At 38.6% G+C, this 13842-nt stretch overlaps 1 protein-coding gene across 2 annotated transcripts in view; it reads right to left on the reverse strand.

Moving 5' to 3' along the window:
* The window catches only part of Glrb (glycine receptor beta), a 70520-nt gene that overhangs the window by 16782 nt on the left and 39896 nt on the right, over positions 1–13842 (reverse strand). For both annotated transcript variants that reach the window (XM_010627960.2, XM_010627961.2), the window contains exons 5-7: positions 8230–8459; positions 8045–8127; positions 5015–5155 (exon numbers count right to left, since the gene is read on the reverse strand). In XM_010627960.2, the coding sequence (XP_010626262.1) occupies positions 5015–5155; positions 8045–8127; positions 8230–8459 (454 nt within the window). The remainder of the gene's footprint in view (positions 1–5014; positions 5156–8044; positions 8128–8229; positions 8460–13842) is intronic.

The raw sequence follows: 13842 nt of genomic DNA on the forward strand, positions 1-13842 counted from the left end.
GGTGAGCTGCACACCCACACCATGCAAACCCACGACGGCTCAGCCCAAGCGCCAGACACAAAGGAGTATGATCCGAAGAGAGACAGCATGCAGCCTGCTCCGCCTGGCCTTCTGTGGCTTCACCGACATGGATCCCACCTGCTGCTCCACTCTGCTGGCACCTGGGCTCGAACTTAAACATTCAGGAAAAGTACCGGAAGTGATCATTAGCCAGGGAAAGGCACTGGCTTTTCGGCTTATGTACACAAGAAACACAGTGCTGAGACCCTGATTCCTCTCCTTCTCCCCTCCTCCTCCCCGGTCCTCCAAGTCCACTCCTTGGAGAAAATGCAATTTTTTCACATGTGGGGGCAGATGCAGAAGTTGTAACGTAATTCCCGAACTTCCATGACACCAACTAGACCCTGAATTAATAAGAAGGTACGTGGTGGCCTTTGCCAACCCGAGAAATAGAACAAGTGACAAATCCTGACAGGACTCCTCACCTAGAGGTGATATTTGCAGATATTTCAGAAGATTTCTTTACATACTTTGTTCCTTTCAGTTAGCAGTTTAAATATAATGGTTCAGGCCTGAAATGCCTAATTTAGATAAGAATTTCATTCAGTATTTAACAGAAGTATGGTTATACATAATATCCAAAAGTTCAAATCTGTCTAATTCTTTCACTTTAAATGGTGCACAATTATTTTTAAATGCTGAAACACATAAAATAAATGAACAGTGCTAAAGTGAAATATTTATGAAGGAAAGGGCAATGTTAGTTTATTCTACATAGTGGAGAAAAATAATATTTACACAGGCTTCTTAATTGGGATGAAATACATGCTTTGACACTACAATAATCTTCATAATCATTCATCATAGTACCTGCAGCAGTATTTTCACACAGCACAATCTTAATAAAAACTGACTAACAGAGTTACCTACATCTTCTTTACAAGTGATTTGGATGAGAAATCATCTTTTTCCAGTGTGGATTGTAACTACAGCTTGCTTCTAAGAAGTTAGAAAGGTAGCAGTACATGAAACAAAAACTATTCGTTGCTTAGAACTGATCTGAAATGTAATTTTCTCAAGTGCTTACATATTATATCAAAATCAAAAAATGCAGAGCTTCTTTTTCTAATTTTAATTTCAATAAAACTAGGCAATATATTAAGTTGTCCACAGGTTTTTAATATAGAAAATGCAAAATAATGAACGTCCTCTTTCTGCTTTCCATCACTCATTTTAACTTTTCTCTCAGACAAAGGAGAACACGTGTTTCAAATTCACAGTCACATGAAACACTTAAAAATGCAATCTTTCATAAGTACAACTGCTGAAACTAAGAAGGATCACAGTATTTCCAAAAAGCAGTTCCAAAGTAGCTTGCTTTTTGTAACAGTATTACTTTTTCAGATCAGTTGAATATTCATCTACTGCACAGGAAATGATGAATGAAACTTATGTGCCTCTGAACAAATTGTATACTTGCAGGTAGCCTCCTTTGTCATAGAGATGATAGCAATGTATTACAAGGTAGTACACTTTGAAACGAAATTTTACAGTTCACCTCTCTCTATAACAGAAGTGCTGTATTTGAAGGCAAATTTCCATCACGTAGTTTTTAAAAGGCTCCACAACTGGAAGCGATGCACAGAGCCTGGATACACTTACAGGTAAAATCCATGTTTGATGCTACTGCGATTTGCTCCATTGACTTTTAGGAGAAACATTTCTAGGTTTTTGGTTTTTTTTAAATCTTCCTTTCTCACTGTTACCTTTATGAGGGGCAGGTGGGCACTAATTGCTCTAAATGTTCATTGGAAAATTCAATTTACTTTCTATTTCCTGTGAGATTTTAGTTCATTATCCACTCAGGTTTCCAATTTTTACATTTTCACATGCTTGTTTTTTCCCACATATTTCTGCACCTTTACTCTTTCTCTAATCGCAGGAAAACACAACTGCAGGAATGTTAGAGCTGAGTCATCATTTGTGCGACATTAAGGAATATTCTGGTAATCACCTTAACGTAGCACTCCGCAGTACTGCTCAGAAGCCAGCGCATTCCACATATCTCATGCCCACAGATATTACCTAAACCTAAGATCAAGTGGAAAATGTTTTACTTCTGTCCGCGTGATGACTCATGTAAATACTGATCAAGTACCAGATTTCAGCAACTTCCTTACAACGACTCAAAAAGAGGACAAAAAATCCCTGCTGTCTTATAATTCTTGAGTAATCGTCTAAATTCCTTTCACCACAGTATGCCTATTTTTAATTTCTTCCATTTAACTGATGTATTTATTTTATGCACTGAAATATAGATCCGAAAGAGTCAGGGTTTGTCTTTAATTCATTGTCAAGTCTTCCAAATAGAAAATTTTAACAAAAGGTTATAAAAGTTAAAAAAAAAAAAAAAGAACACCCGTAGAATTCTCAAAATTGCACTACCACACAAAATTACAAATAAATTTGCTAATTTAATTTTATATCTAAACCCAATTTAAAACTCCAACAGAATCTTTTTCAAATTTCTCTAAGCAATTTAGGCATTTTAAATGTTTTTAATATTTTCGATGTTAAGTATGTGATCTGAATGTGGGTGATGCTTTTCAAATTATAACAGGACTCCACATGTGGTGGAGAAATATCAAAATCAATAGTTTGGTGTCCCACATAGTCACGGTGCAACCTTAGCTAAGTGAGTAGCCAATGCGTCAAATAGGCCATAATAAAATACTTAACTCAGAAGATATTTTTGTGATGTGTGTGTGTGTGTGTGTGTACTGGAGATCAAACTCAGGCCCTTGCACTTGTGAGGCAGGAAGTGGAACCACTGAGACTCATCCCAAATCCCTGACCGAATTATTTAAATCATACAAGGCACTTAATACCTAAAAATACTAAGAAATTTAAAAAACCATCTACAATGCCTGTGTTACAACAATCCCCAAAACACTTTTCTTGATTTACAAGATTTTTCTTCAGTTACTAGCCAAGCTTCAATGGTCAAAAGTAGCTGCATTCTTGACTGGGAGGGACTCCCCTGGATGAAGGGAGATCACGTCCACAAGTCATCCCATCACCCGGGACTGCAGTTACTTTATGTGTAGTAGCTGCCAGCTCAGAATATCTATAAGTTTCAAATCTAACAATCGGTGTATGTATGTCTTCTTCATTGAGTAGTTTGATGATCACATTTTTAAGAACTCAGTTTCAATTTTTAAAAACTGATGCCCATATATTTGGTTATTATGTCTCTTGTCCTCCTGTATAATAAGCTCAATAAGAGAAAGGATTGCTTACATGTAAGTGTAAAATAATGTGTCAGTTTTGTGAATGTCAACAAGTCTTTAACTCTCCCCGATATCACTAGTGCTGCATTTAATACTATGAAAATTCAAATATACACTGTATCTCCTATATTAACATCAAAAGAAACATTTACAATCATATTTTGGATTTGATAATGTCATGATGGTAGCTTTCTCCCCAAAACAACTGACTTCTCTAAAATTCTACACAATTAAAATATACACTTTGTTATTATTACAAGTCAGCATACAGCATAAAGTTAAACTTTACATTATTCATTCTTTGATGTCTGTTGACATGATTTATTTTTTGATGGAGAATTAGAATTGTGTGGCCAACAAGCTGAATTATTACTACTAACATAGTGACCAAAATTCCACAATATTTTTATTCATATTACTAACACTATATTCCTCTCCAGACCCTTCAGTGACTCGGATCTACTCAAATGGATTCCAAGGTTGAGCATTACTTATCTTATGGCCATAATGAGTAGGTGAGTACTGTATTTCCTGAAGAAGTTCCATTTACTGAGTGAATGAGGTTAATTTCTTGTGCCTTTCATAATTGGGAAGATTGTAGTCCAAACACCTCCCTCCCCTCCTGCTTCCTGCATAGCACAAAGACCAAAGCTCTGTATCATCTAAAAACTGTCAAACCGAATGGATGCAGACATATGGATGACACTGCTCATTTTTACAACTTTTAGCCCCAAATTGAATCTTACCAGATGTAAAATTTCTGGACAACATCTCAGAAAACCACTTCCTGGGAGAGTTGGCCGTAATAAAATTTAAAAAGTGCCAGGGGCAATGGCTTACACCTGTACTCAGCACTCCCAGAGGCTGAGGCAGGAGGACTGCAAGTTTGAGCCCACTTTGATAACTTAGTGATTTAGCAAGAGCTGGTTTCAAACTCAAAAATAAAAAGGGCTGGGGTGGATTTGCTATGGCTGAGTGTAGAATTCCCCTGCAGCCTTGGGTGATAGGAGGTGGATTTTAGGTAGTTGGGCTGTGGGTGATGTGGCTGGCTTGATCTGGGTGCAGGGTCTGGTGGGAGGAGGTGGGTCCCCAAGTTCAGCTAGTAAAGGGTTTGTCTGTCTCTCTCTTGCTCCCTCTTGCTCTGAAATGCTGCCCTGCCTTGAAGACAGCAGACAGACTGGAACCTCTGCAAACTGAGAGCCAAAATAAACCACTCTGGCCTTGAGATGTAGGTGCAGGCATTGTGTATTGGCCAGGAGAAAAGTGACTGCAGCAGTGTTTCAGTGGAGAGGCCTGGGGTTTCATCCCCAGCACCACAAAAAAGCCCAGGGAAAATAATAAAGTAAATTTAAACAGTGAAAACCTCTTACCATCAGAATTACGTGAAGAAAACTATGTCTATCTTGTAGTTAAATATCAAAACATCTGCAGTGAATGAAATTCTGTGAAAGATTTAACATATGAATATGGAGATAGACACTTGCACTAAACTTGTTTTTAACTAGTGTCCTTCTACTCTTCCCTTAGCGTACATTCATAATGAAATGGATCTCTGAAATAAGCAGAGAGCAGGGAGGGAGGAAGAGGGAATGAAAAAGAAGGCTGAAGATGTATTATGTACATACACCAAGTCCCCATGATAAATGCAAGCATTATATACTGCAAATATGCACTAATACAATATTGCTGTAAAAATTAAAAATAATAACAAAACTATCACTTACCAGTGCCTTTGTAATATTTGGTGCAGTTCCCATACTCAATGTCCTCCTTTTTAATATCAAATTGAGGCAGGGCGATTTTTTCTAACTGAACGGGATCCCCTGACTGCCAGATAAATCTCAAATCATCTGTTGTGTAACCAACTATAAGCAAAAATAAAGAAATGAAAGCATCAGGTTGAAATATACTTAATTGTGAATGCTTACTTCATCTTCAATAATTTTCTTAATGTTTAGGAATCCAAATATCAAACATAGAAAAGCTAAGACAGCTAAAACTAGAGAGGCTTATGACAAAATATCAGACTTATAGATAACCTCTAACAATGAAAGAATCTAAGACCAGCAGGTTCAATCACTATTTTAATTTCTAAGTGTGACTTTCTCCCCCACCTGCCCTTTTATTCTAGTGTGCTTAAGCTTAAGATCATGCATACTCCAATTTCTTAAAAATTTTGTTTATTCTTGCCTAGAGGCTGCCAAACTCCAAGTGGTCATACAAATGGAACCAATGACAAACATGGTAGACTTCTTTTACTGGGATCCACCAGATTGACCTTGTAAACAGCTCATAACTGCTAAAACTATACAATATGACTTCTATGTTGCATTCTGAAGTCCCCTGGAACTTCTCCTTGTCCTCTTTGTGGGCTATATTCATATATTATATTCATATATTATAATTTGGCAATGCATTCTTAACTGTTTCTTTGGCTTTGTCTCCCCCAGACTTAAAAGCTATGCAAGTACCAAGATGACAATGCCAGGTGCCTACTGAAGGCCTTTAGATAGACCCTTCATAGAACAACTCTAACTGCTGATCACAACTACGACCCTCTTCAGCTGGAAGTAGCCAGAGCTGTCTTCACCTTTTGCTCCCCAAAAGCAGTTAAGGGTACTTCTTCAGAGTGGGGAATATTGCAGATAAGTAAGTTAATTAGACATCTTGTAGGCAGGTAGATAGGGCCGCCCTCAAGGAGCCAACACAGCAAGGAGCCAACATGGAGGCCAGTCAAGACACATTCACTGTGACCAGAATTGTAAAAGGAGAGAAACTACTATATTCTTGTGCTTTCCCTGGGGGTAAAGAGCAGTGATTAACATCCTAAATAGGTATCCATCACCTGAATGGGGGGCCCAGTCTTTCCAGGGAACATTCCTGACCCCCCTCCTTACTAAAAATCCCTCTACACTAGCTAAGTGACTTGCTCCCCCATTTGACCTCCCCTTAATTAATACTACCTGGGTGACTGTAATCTTATTGGTTGGTCATGGTTTTGCCCCACCTCATGCCCACCTTGTAATTTTCCATTGGTCCCACTTTGCACCCACCTCACCACATGGCTTTGCTGTATAAAACATCTTTGTAAAGTGGGGTGAGCGGGCAACACACTTTCGAGTCACCCTTTTGTCTCTCTTAGACAGAAGCTTTCTTTCCCTCAGTAAATTTTTCCTACTCTTAAAAAAAAAAAAAATGAAAACAAGTCAATGGCGACCTATAAAATTTAGCACAATTTACAGACAATCATCTCAAAGAAAGAAGTTTAAAGAAGAGCAAAGTGTTAATAGTAAAAATCCGAGAACATCGTGTGTAAAAATTCACCTGTATATGCCTGAATTCTTAACCCTCATCAATAAAAAGGAAATAAATGATCAAAGATTTCTGCATGTGTACCTTTACCATTGTGCAACATGTTACCTGAAGTTTCTTTTATAGAAATGTAAGCATTGAGGCACCTGTTTGAAGAAATCACTTCAGACTTTCCTAAAGGAGTTAATCCTGACACAGTCAGCTATGCAACAGTCTCTTAAGTTGACATCATCACAGCAGTGTGTTGGCCACCTGAAGCGCATGCTTGCTCTGAGACAGTGTGGCCTCACATCAGGAAGCCTAGCGTGCAGTGGTTCCTGACTGAACCCTACAGCATATCTATGCTTAACACTCATTTTAACGTGCCTCGTAAATAGAACCAGAATGCAAAGATACATTTGGAATTTTTGATAAAAACAAAGTAGTAACAAAGCCGGGCGTGGCGGTGCACCCCTTTAATCTCAGCACACCAGGGGCTGAGGCAGGAGGATCACCGTGAGTTCGAGACCAGCCTGGGCTACATAGTGAGTTCCAGGTCAGTCTCAGCTACATAGTGAGACCCTTTCTCAAAAAACCAAAACAAATAGTAACAAGCATATATACACATATATGTATAGCACAAATAAACATCCTGCGCATCCTTACACTTCCACGCACAAATTCTAAAATGTACTGTTCACAAGTAGGATTTATTTTCACACATATTTTTGAAAAAAAACAAGAACCATAAAATAACTTTAAGCATATTCTCTCTAACAAGCATATGCAATGTATTTTAAAAGGTTATTATTCTTTTTTATTCTGCAGAAATGGATCACAGTAGATAGGGATTCAGGCTAGAGATTTCTTATGACGTTAGTATTAATTTTTCAAGGTTTATGTCTTTTATTTTCAAAGGACAGTCATTGCAGTAAATTAATGTTTTTATAGAAAAATTTCCATAAATATACGTATTAGGTATTTTTTAACCCGATTGTATATATATTATACATATATATTCATAGAACCATTAAAATCAGGTTTCACTTTAAAAGTCCATATTTTATCTAAGTATCCATAGAAAATGCATACTTGTTTGGATCTGCAGAGTATTTACAAATGTTTTCCAAAGTTTTTGTTATGAAAATGTGGTTTTAACATCGAGGAAGTTATTTTAATTAGGACTCTATCTATTTCTTCACCTTTGCTATAGCACTCATTAAAATTAAGATGGCAATCGGATAAGTTGAAAGCATATAGACTTACATCAACAGAACTAAAACCAGACTAGAACCAGAAAGATTTGTCTGTCTTAATCAAAATTAATATAGTAAAAAACAACTATAATTTCTCTAAAAGCACCCTAATAACTATGTGTGATCAAAAGCATTACTAGCATGTGCGTGTGCAGTCTAGACATGAGTATTTTACTCCCATAGTCCTTTAGGGTCTCATTTACATACAGCTCTCCAGCTGCATCTTGCAACGCTGTGTGTCCATGGGAAACAGAGTCAGGTCCAGGGGGCAGGAAAGAGTAATTGACAACCTGCAAGCAGAGACAGGGAAGTAAGAACTATTGTAGTCCCCATCTGTGCAGTCCACCAATTTCCAACCAAACACATAAATGTGCAAAGGTATAAGAGAGCACCTCATGCTGACAAGGACATCTCCATCCCGAAAAATAAAGAGAAGAATGTTTTCCTGGGTTACATCATGGAAATTGGCACTTTTTTCATTTGCGAAAAACAAATCTGGTTTCCACAAGCATTTGTACATCGTGGGGTCCACCGTGAGTGCATCTGAGCCCCGGAAGTCACTGGGGAGCTTCAGCCGGGGGTCGTTCCACTTTTGTCTCAGGAAGATGTTAACTCGATAGTCCTGGAGAGTGAACGAGTAAAGGAATATGTGCAGTTATTGATACATGTATGCCTGTGTACTTGTTGCTGTTTGTATAGGAACTTGTTTAGCACCAGGATAAGAATTCTAACAATTAGCAGCACCAGTACTTTTGGTTTTCCAACATCAACCTGGATCGTCGCAGATCAACTACTAAGTGAGAGCTCAACTTGCAGGGCAAAATAACCTTGTGTCTGTCCATTTACTCACTACTGAAATGCCATAGAACTCAGTAGCTCAAGGGCCAGAATATATCTTTACTAATAGCTGCTTTAATTGTCTGCAAATACCAATAATTCCAGTTAGTTAGACGGTATCATCATAGAAGCAGGGAGAAAAGTAAGACAAAACTTACTTAAGAGTAGGGAAGAAACGGGGAAAATATTTCCACTTGTCTTTCTCTAAGCAGCAAACTAAAATATAATATTGCACGTAAGTGTGTGTTACGTTTACAGTCATTAAGACACACAGTAATCTCTTGATATCTACCAGGAATTGCTTCCAGGATCCCGTGCGGACACAGAAATCCATAGATGCTCAAGTCTCTTACAAAAAACAATGTAGCATTTGCATATAAACTACATAATCCTCCTGTATGCTTTTTTGTGTGTTTGTTTTTGGAGTCACAGTCTCGCTCTGGAGTTCAGGTTGGCCCTGAACTCACTCTGTAGCCTAGGCTGGCCTTGAACTCGGCAATCTTCTCACCTCAGCCTCCCAAGTGCTGGGATTACAGGTGTGCATCACGAAGGCCAGCTCCTCTTGAAAATCTAAAATTATCTCTAGATAATTTAAGTAGACAGTGATGACTTAGTACTATGTAAATGTGTAAGTAGTTGTTGTAAGGCATTCTTTAGGGAGTGGTGACAAAACAAAAGTCTGTACACACCAAGTACAGATGTAGTGTTTCTCAATATTTCTCATCTGCAATTGGTGGAATCCATAGCTACAGAACCTGCACACAGAGCGACTGTAAATGAGTGCAGAGAGTTTGGAGTAGGCAGCCAAGAAGAAATCTGGATGGTGCGAAACAGGTCAGAGTGGGTGCGAAATTCCTAGCTTTTGTGGTGCTGATATTAAATCACAGCTGAAAAACATTTAAAAATTTACTAAAAGGGCCGGGGATTTAGCCCAGTGGTTAGGTGGCCTGCCTTGCAAGAGCAAGGACCCAAGTTCAATCCCCAGTACCCCTCCAAAGCAAACAGACAAACAAACAAATTTTACTAAAGAGTTGGTTCCCCAATCAGTTGTTGAGCTGTAATAATTTTAATTGTAAGACTGAATGTTGCCAAGACATAGTGATTGGAAAAATATATGAACCTTGGCACGTTGGTACAGCTGTAACACACTTGCACATGCGCCACTAAGTGTGGGGGTGGCCGGGTAGCGGTAACATTCAACACCCAGGGCTCCTGCTCAGGTCTTCTGATTCCAACTTCACTACCAAACTCAAAATACGCACACAGCTGATCAAGACCCAAATTACATTGGCCTTCAGAGCTTTCCTTATTTTAAGTAATCTAATGTTTACATAATACTGTCATTCGAAAGCCTTTTGATATGAGCAAAATGAGTTGGGTCATAAACTTCAAATCAAAATTAAAACAAATAGGAAGAAAGAGTAGTTCATTTTTATTAAATAACAAGATTGCATAGACTTCCATGAGACATAAACACATGCATTGTATTTATAAACTATGAAATAAAGCGTAAGCAGTGAGCACCTACTCTGCAAATGCTTCATGAGTTCACACTCTCATTGGAATAATCTTGTTTTCATATCCAGATTCTGTTTGGTATTGGCAGAGGGTAAGGCACTCAACATCAGATATGTTTACGGAACTACAGGCAGTGAAGTCAGATTCAATCTGCCTACACTGTACGGTAACACAAACTTGGTGTTCATAAGAAACCCCAGTGCACGAGGTAGTAGTCATGGCATGACACTGATCCGATCCCCACACACTGTGTACATGTGCTGAGGTATCACACGGTGCCTCTCGGATGCATGGTGAGTGTAGGTCCATTAAAAGTATGAAGTGTTAAAAGACCACAAATAATTAGGATTGACACTTAAAAATCATATGCACATAGTTTCAAGGTGCCAAAGTCACTTTCAATGCTTTTCTTGCATTTTTACATTATTCTATACTCCTAACCCTTTTAACAAATAGAGATGGATGACAAATAAATTCACAGCTTAGAAATCATCTGTGCTGGAGAGGGGGCTGTTGGCATTATTTGGATATAGCTCCTGAAAGACTTTGCTGCTGCAGTGAAGAACAGGAGGCTTTATTGTGTCCTGATATTAAATGTCCCTATTTTAATAGAATGTCACACATATGCAAACAGAGACAAACATGGAGACTGCATTGGTTTTGTAGAAAAACAAACATTACCTTTCAGAATATATACTAAGTTTGCTTACCAGCAGTTAATTGTCAAGGACACTGAAATTTTATAATAATATTCAAGATATGGGAAGGGATGAAGGCAATGCTAACCTTTGGCTCCAGTGTATTTTGCATAATTACAAAATAAGCCACTTATAACATCTTGTGTCGAGGTTCAGAAATTAATTTCATACTGTACTGAATTCTCCTTAAAATCTCCACACATGCATATGTACTTCTGGGGCCGCAGTTCTATGTTCTACCAATTTACAAAACTGTATGGTTAATTCTTCCAAAAGGATGTGGCAGGATTAGTTTTCTTTTTAAAGAATCACTATCGCAATTTTAATAGTGTTTCATTTCCCTAAATCTCTCTTGAAGTTTAATTCACATTTCCACACAATGTGAGTATATTTTAACTGCGTTGATCAGAATCCTGAATCCAAAGCCTCAAGGTCACCAGAAGGCGGGCGCTGGAGACAAGCTCTGCTCAGCCCCAGGCACCTGGCCAAAGTCTCGCCCATCTGCGGCAAACAGTTCAAGGACGGAGCATTTTCATTCACGGTCAAGCTCCCTTTTACTACAGATATCATCATAAATGATTATTCAAACCTTGTGTTAACCTGATTGAGAAAGCCGAGTGATAGAAACCGCTGTGGACCTTGCAGCAGGACTTGGGCCCCTCTGGCCCTGTCCTCTCCCTCTCTGGCTGTGCTTCCTGGATGCCATAACATAACGGCTGTTTCATCACACCCTTGGCCCTGTTGCTCTGGCTTGGGAGCCAGCAATCCTGGACTGCAACCTTTGAAGACCCAAGTGAAATAAACCTCCCCTTTAAGTTGTGGGCGTCAGGTATTTTGCTCCACCAACACATATTTTAAAAAATAATACTAATATATTAATGTGAGGATTACATCAAATAGTGTAAAGTTAACATAGAACACACTATATAAAATAATTTCCTTCTTTTGTATCTTTGAGAGTGGCCACAGATCACATCAAATGTAATTAGAGAAATATATGGGGAAAAAATAAGAACAAAGTTGGATTATGTAAAGTTGCAAATTTCCAGTGATGAATGTCATTACATTGTATACTTAAATGCACCAATAAAATTAATTAAATTTTTAAAATGTATGAGGATACACTCCTAAGTGAAATAAATAAGTCACACATGAGTAAATACCGAATAGTTTCTCTGGTGTGAAAAACTACAATAGTACATAAGATTCTAATGAGATAATTGACAATGTAAAATAAGAAGAAAAAGGGCTAAAGGTGTAGGGAAAGTGCAAAGGGGAGGGGAAAGGTAATAAGGGAAAAGAAAAAATATGAGAAAATGGAAAAATGGAAATAAAGTATTTGTAAATGGGGAGGGGAGGAGGGGGTGAAGGGAGGGCAGGGACAAGGGGAAAAAATGAGATCCAAGACCTGTCATGCAGAGGTACAAGATCCCAGTAATGAATGTAACCGTACTGTATCCCTAAAATGTACCAATAAACTCAGTGAGGAAGAAAAATGTACTTAGATAAAAATTTACTTAAATTCCCTGCAATCGCAGGCTGACTGGTTGGTTCAGTCATTCATTCGAAATCGATTAGCCATGGATTCATTTTCATGCTCTGGGCACTAAGGATACAGTAGGAGCACTTCCTACCTACCAGAGAAAACCAGTTTGCAAAGAAGATCTCGTCTACTCTAGGGATCAGTTAAAACTAATCAAAAGGATGGCACCTATGCTCAGTCCTGAAAGGTCTTAGATGTTAAAAATATCTGGGTCTGAATTATGTGCCACCCTATTTGTTATATTCCCTATGGCAAGTTATTTAGTTTCTCTGAGCCTCAAAATCTTATTGATCAAGTGAGTTCCCAGTATTCATAAGGATTAAATGAGGTGCAAGAAACCAGGCACAAGGTGAACACTCAAAAAGTTAGCCTTGGCATATTTGCTAATATTATTGTTATCATTTGAAAATACTGACATTACTATTAAAGGCATTTCATTTCTACTGCTACCTGGATGTTTTCACTGGCTACTGAATATTGTGATAGCCAACATTACTAGAGAGGAAACATGGTGTTAGGTACCTGCCAGGCAGAGATCAGTACAATAGAGTACTGGAAAACAAATCTGAGGTTTCTGGACTATTTGGATTTCACTGATAAGCTACATTAACAACCATTAACCACACAAATGTCTGTTGTAGACTGCGAATACACCACCTGGCTCTTAACTATGTTGGGACTAATTCCACCATTAGGGCAGTTCTGATAAGAACTGGTTTAGCCAAGCTGTGTTAAGCAATCTGTATGTGCATTTGACAACAACCCACGGTCAAAGGTCTAAGCACCCAACCTGAGAGGGACCCAATGGAAGACTGTGTGCTTGAGTTCTTTCCCTGGAGACCCAACCTAGCGCAAACAAGATGACACTATGGATAGGATAAATGATCACGTCAAACATCAGGGGAAGGAAAAACTGGGCGTCCAGCGGGTTCCTGAAAAGGAAGCAGAATTTTGACAGCTGCTGAAGTGAGGGATAGGAGGGGAAAGGGCATCGGTTCCAATGCAATTTCATCAGCAACACAAGGGATTTACTAAGCGTCAAAGTGACAAACACAGTCAAGATCATCACAAGGAAAGAGGCCAGACAAAAGTCAGCGGTTCGGGTGTAATCAGTGGGCAGTCAGAGTTTAGCATCAAGACAAGAAATATACAAGGAACTCTTAAAATGTAAAATTAAGGAAACAAATCACCTGTACATACACCTCCTCAAAGATACACACATTCAAAATACATGAAACAACGTTCAGCAACGCCATCAGGGAGATACAAAGCGCAGCAGCTGTGAGATCCCTCGGACACCTTTAGAGAGACCCACATCCCGTGCAGTCACCACGCAGGAACCCCCATTCATCACCCATAAATAAAATGGTACCACCACTTTCAGTGAGCCAGAAGTCCTTGCTTACAAA

This window comes from Fukomys damarensis, unplaced genomic scaffold (genome assembly GCF_012274545.1).
Source record: "Fukomys damarensis isolate Sample0158 unplaced genomic scaffold, DMR_v1.0_HiC HiC_scaffold_38, whole genome shotgun sequence".
NCBI lineage: Eukaryota > Metazoa > Chordata > Mammalia > Rodentia > Bathyergidae > Fukomys > Fukomys damarensis.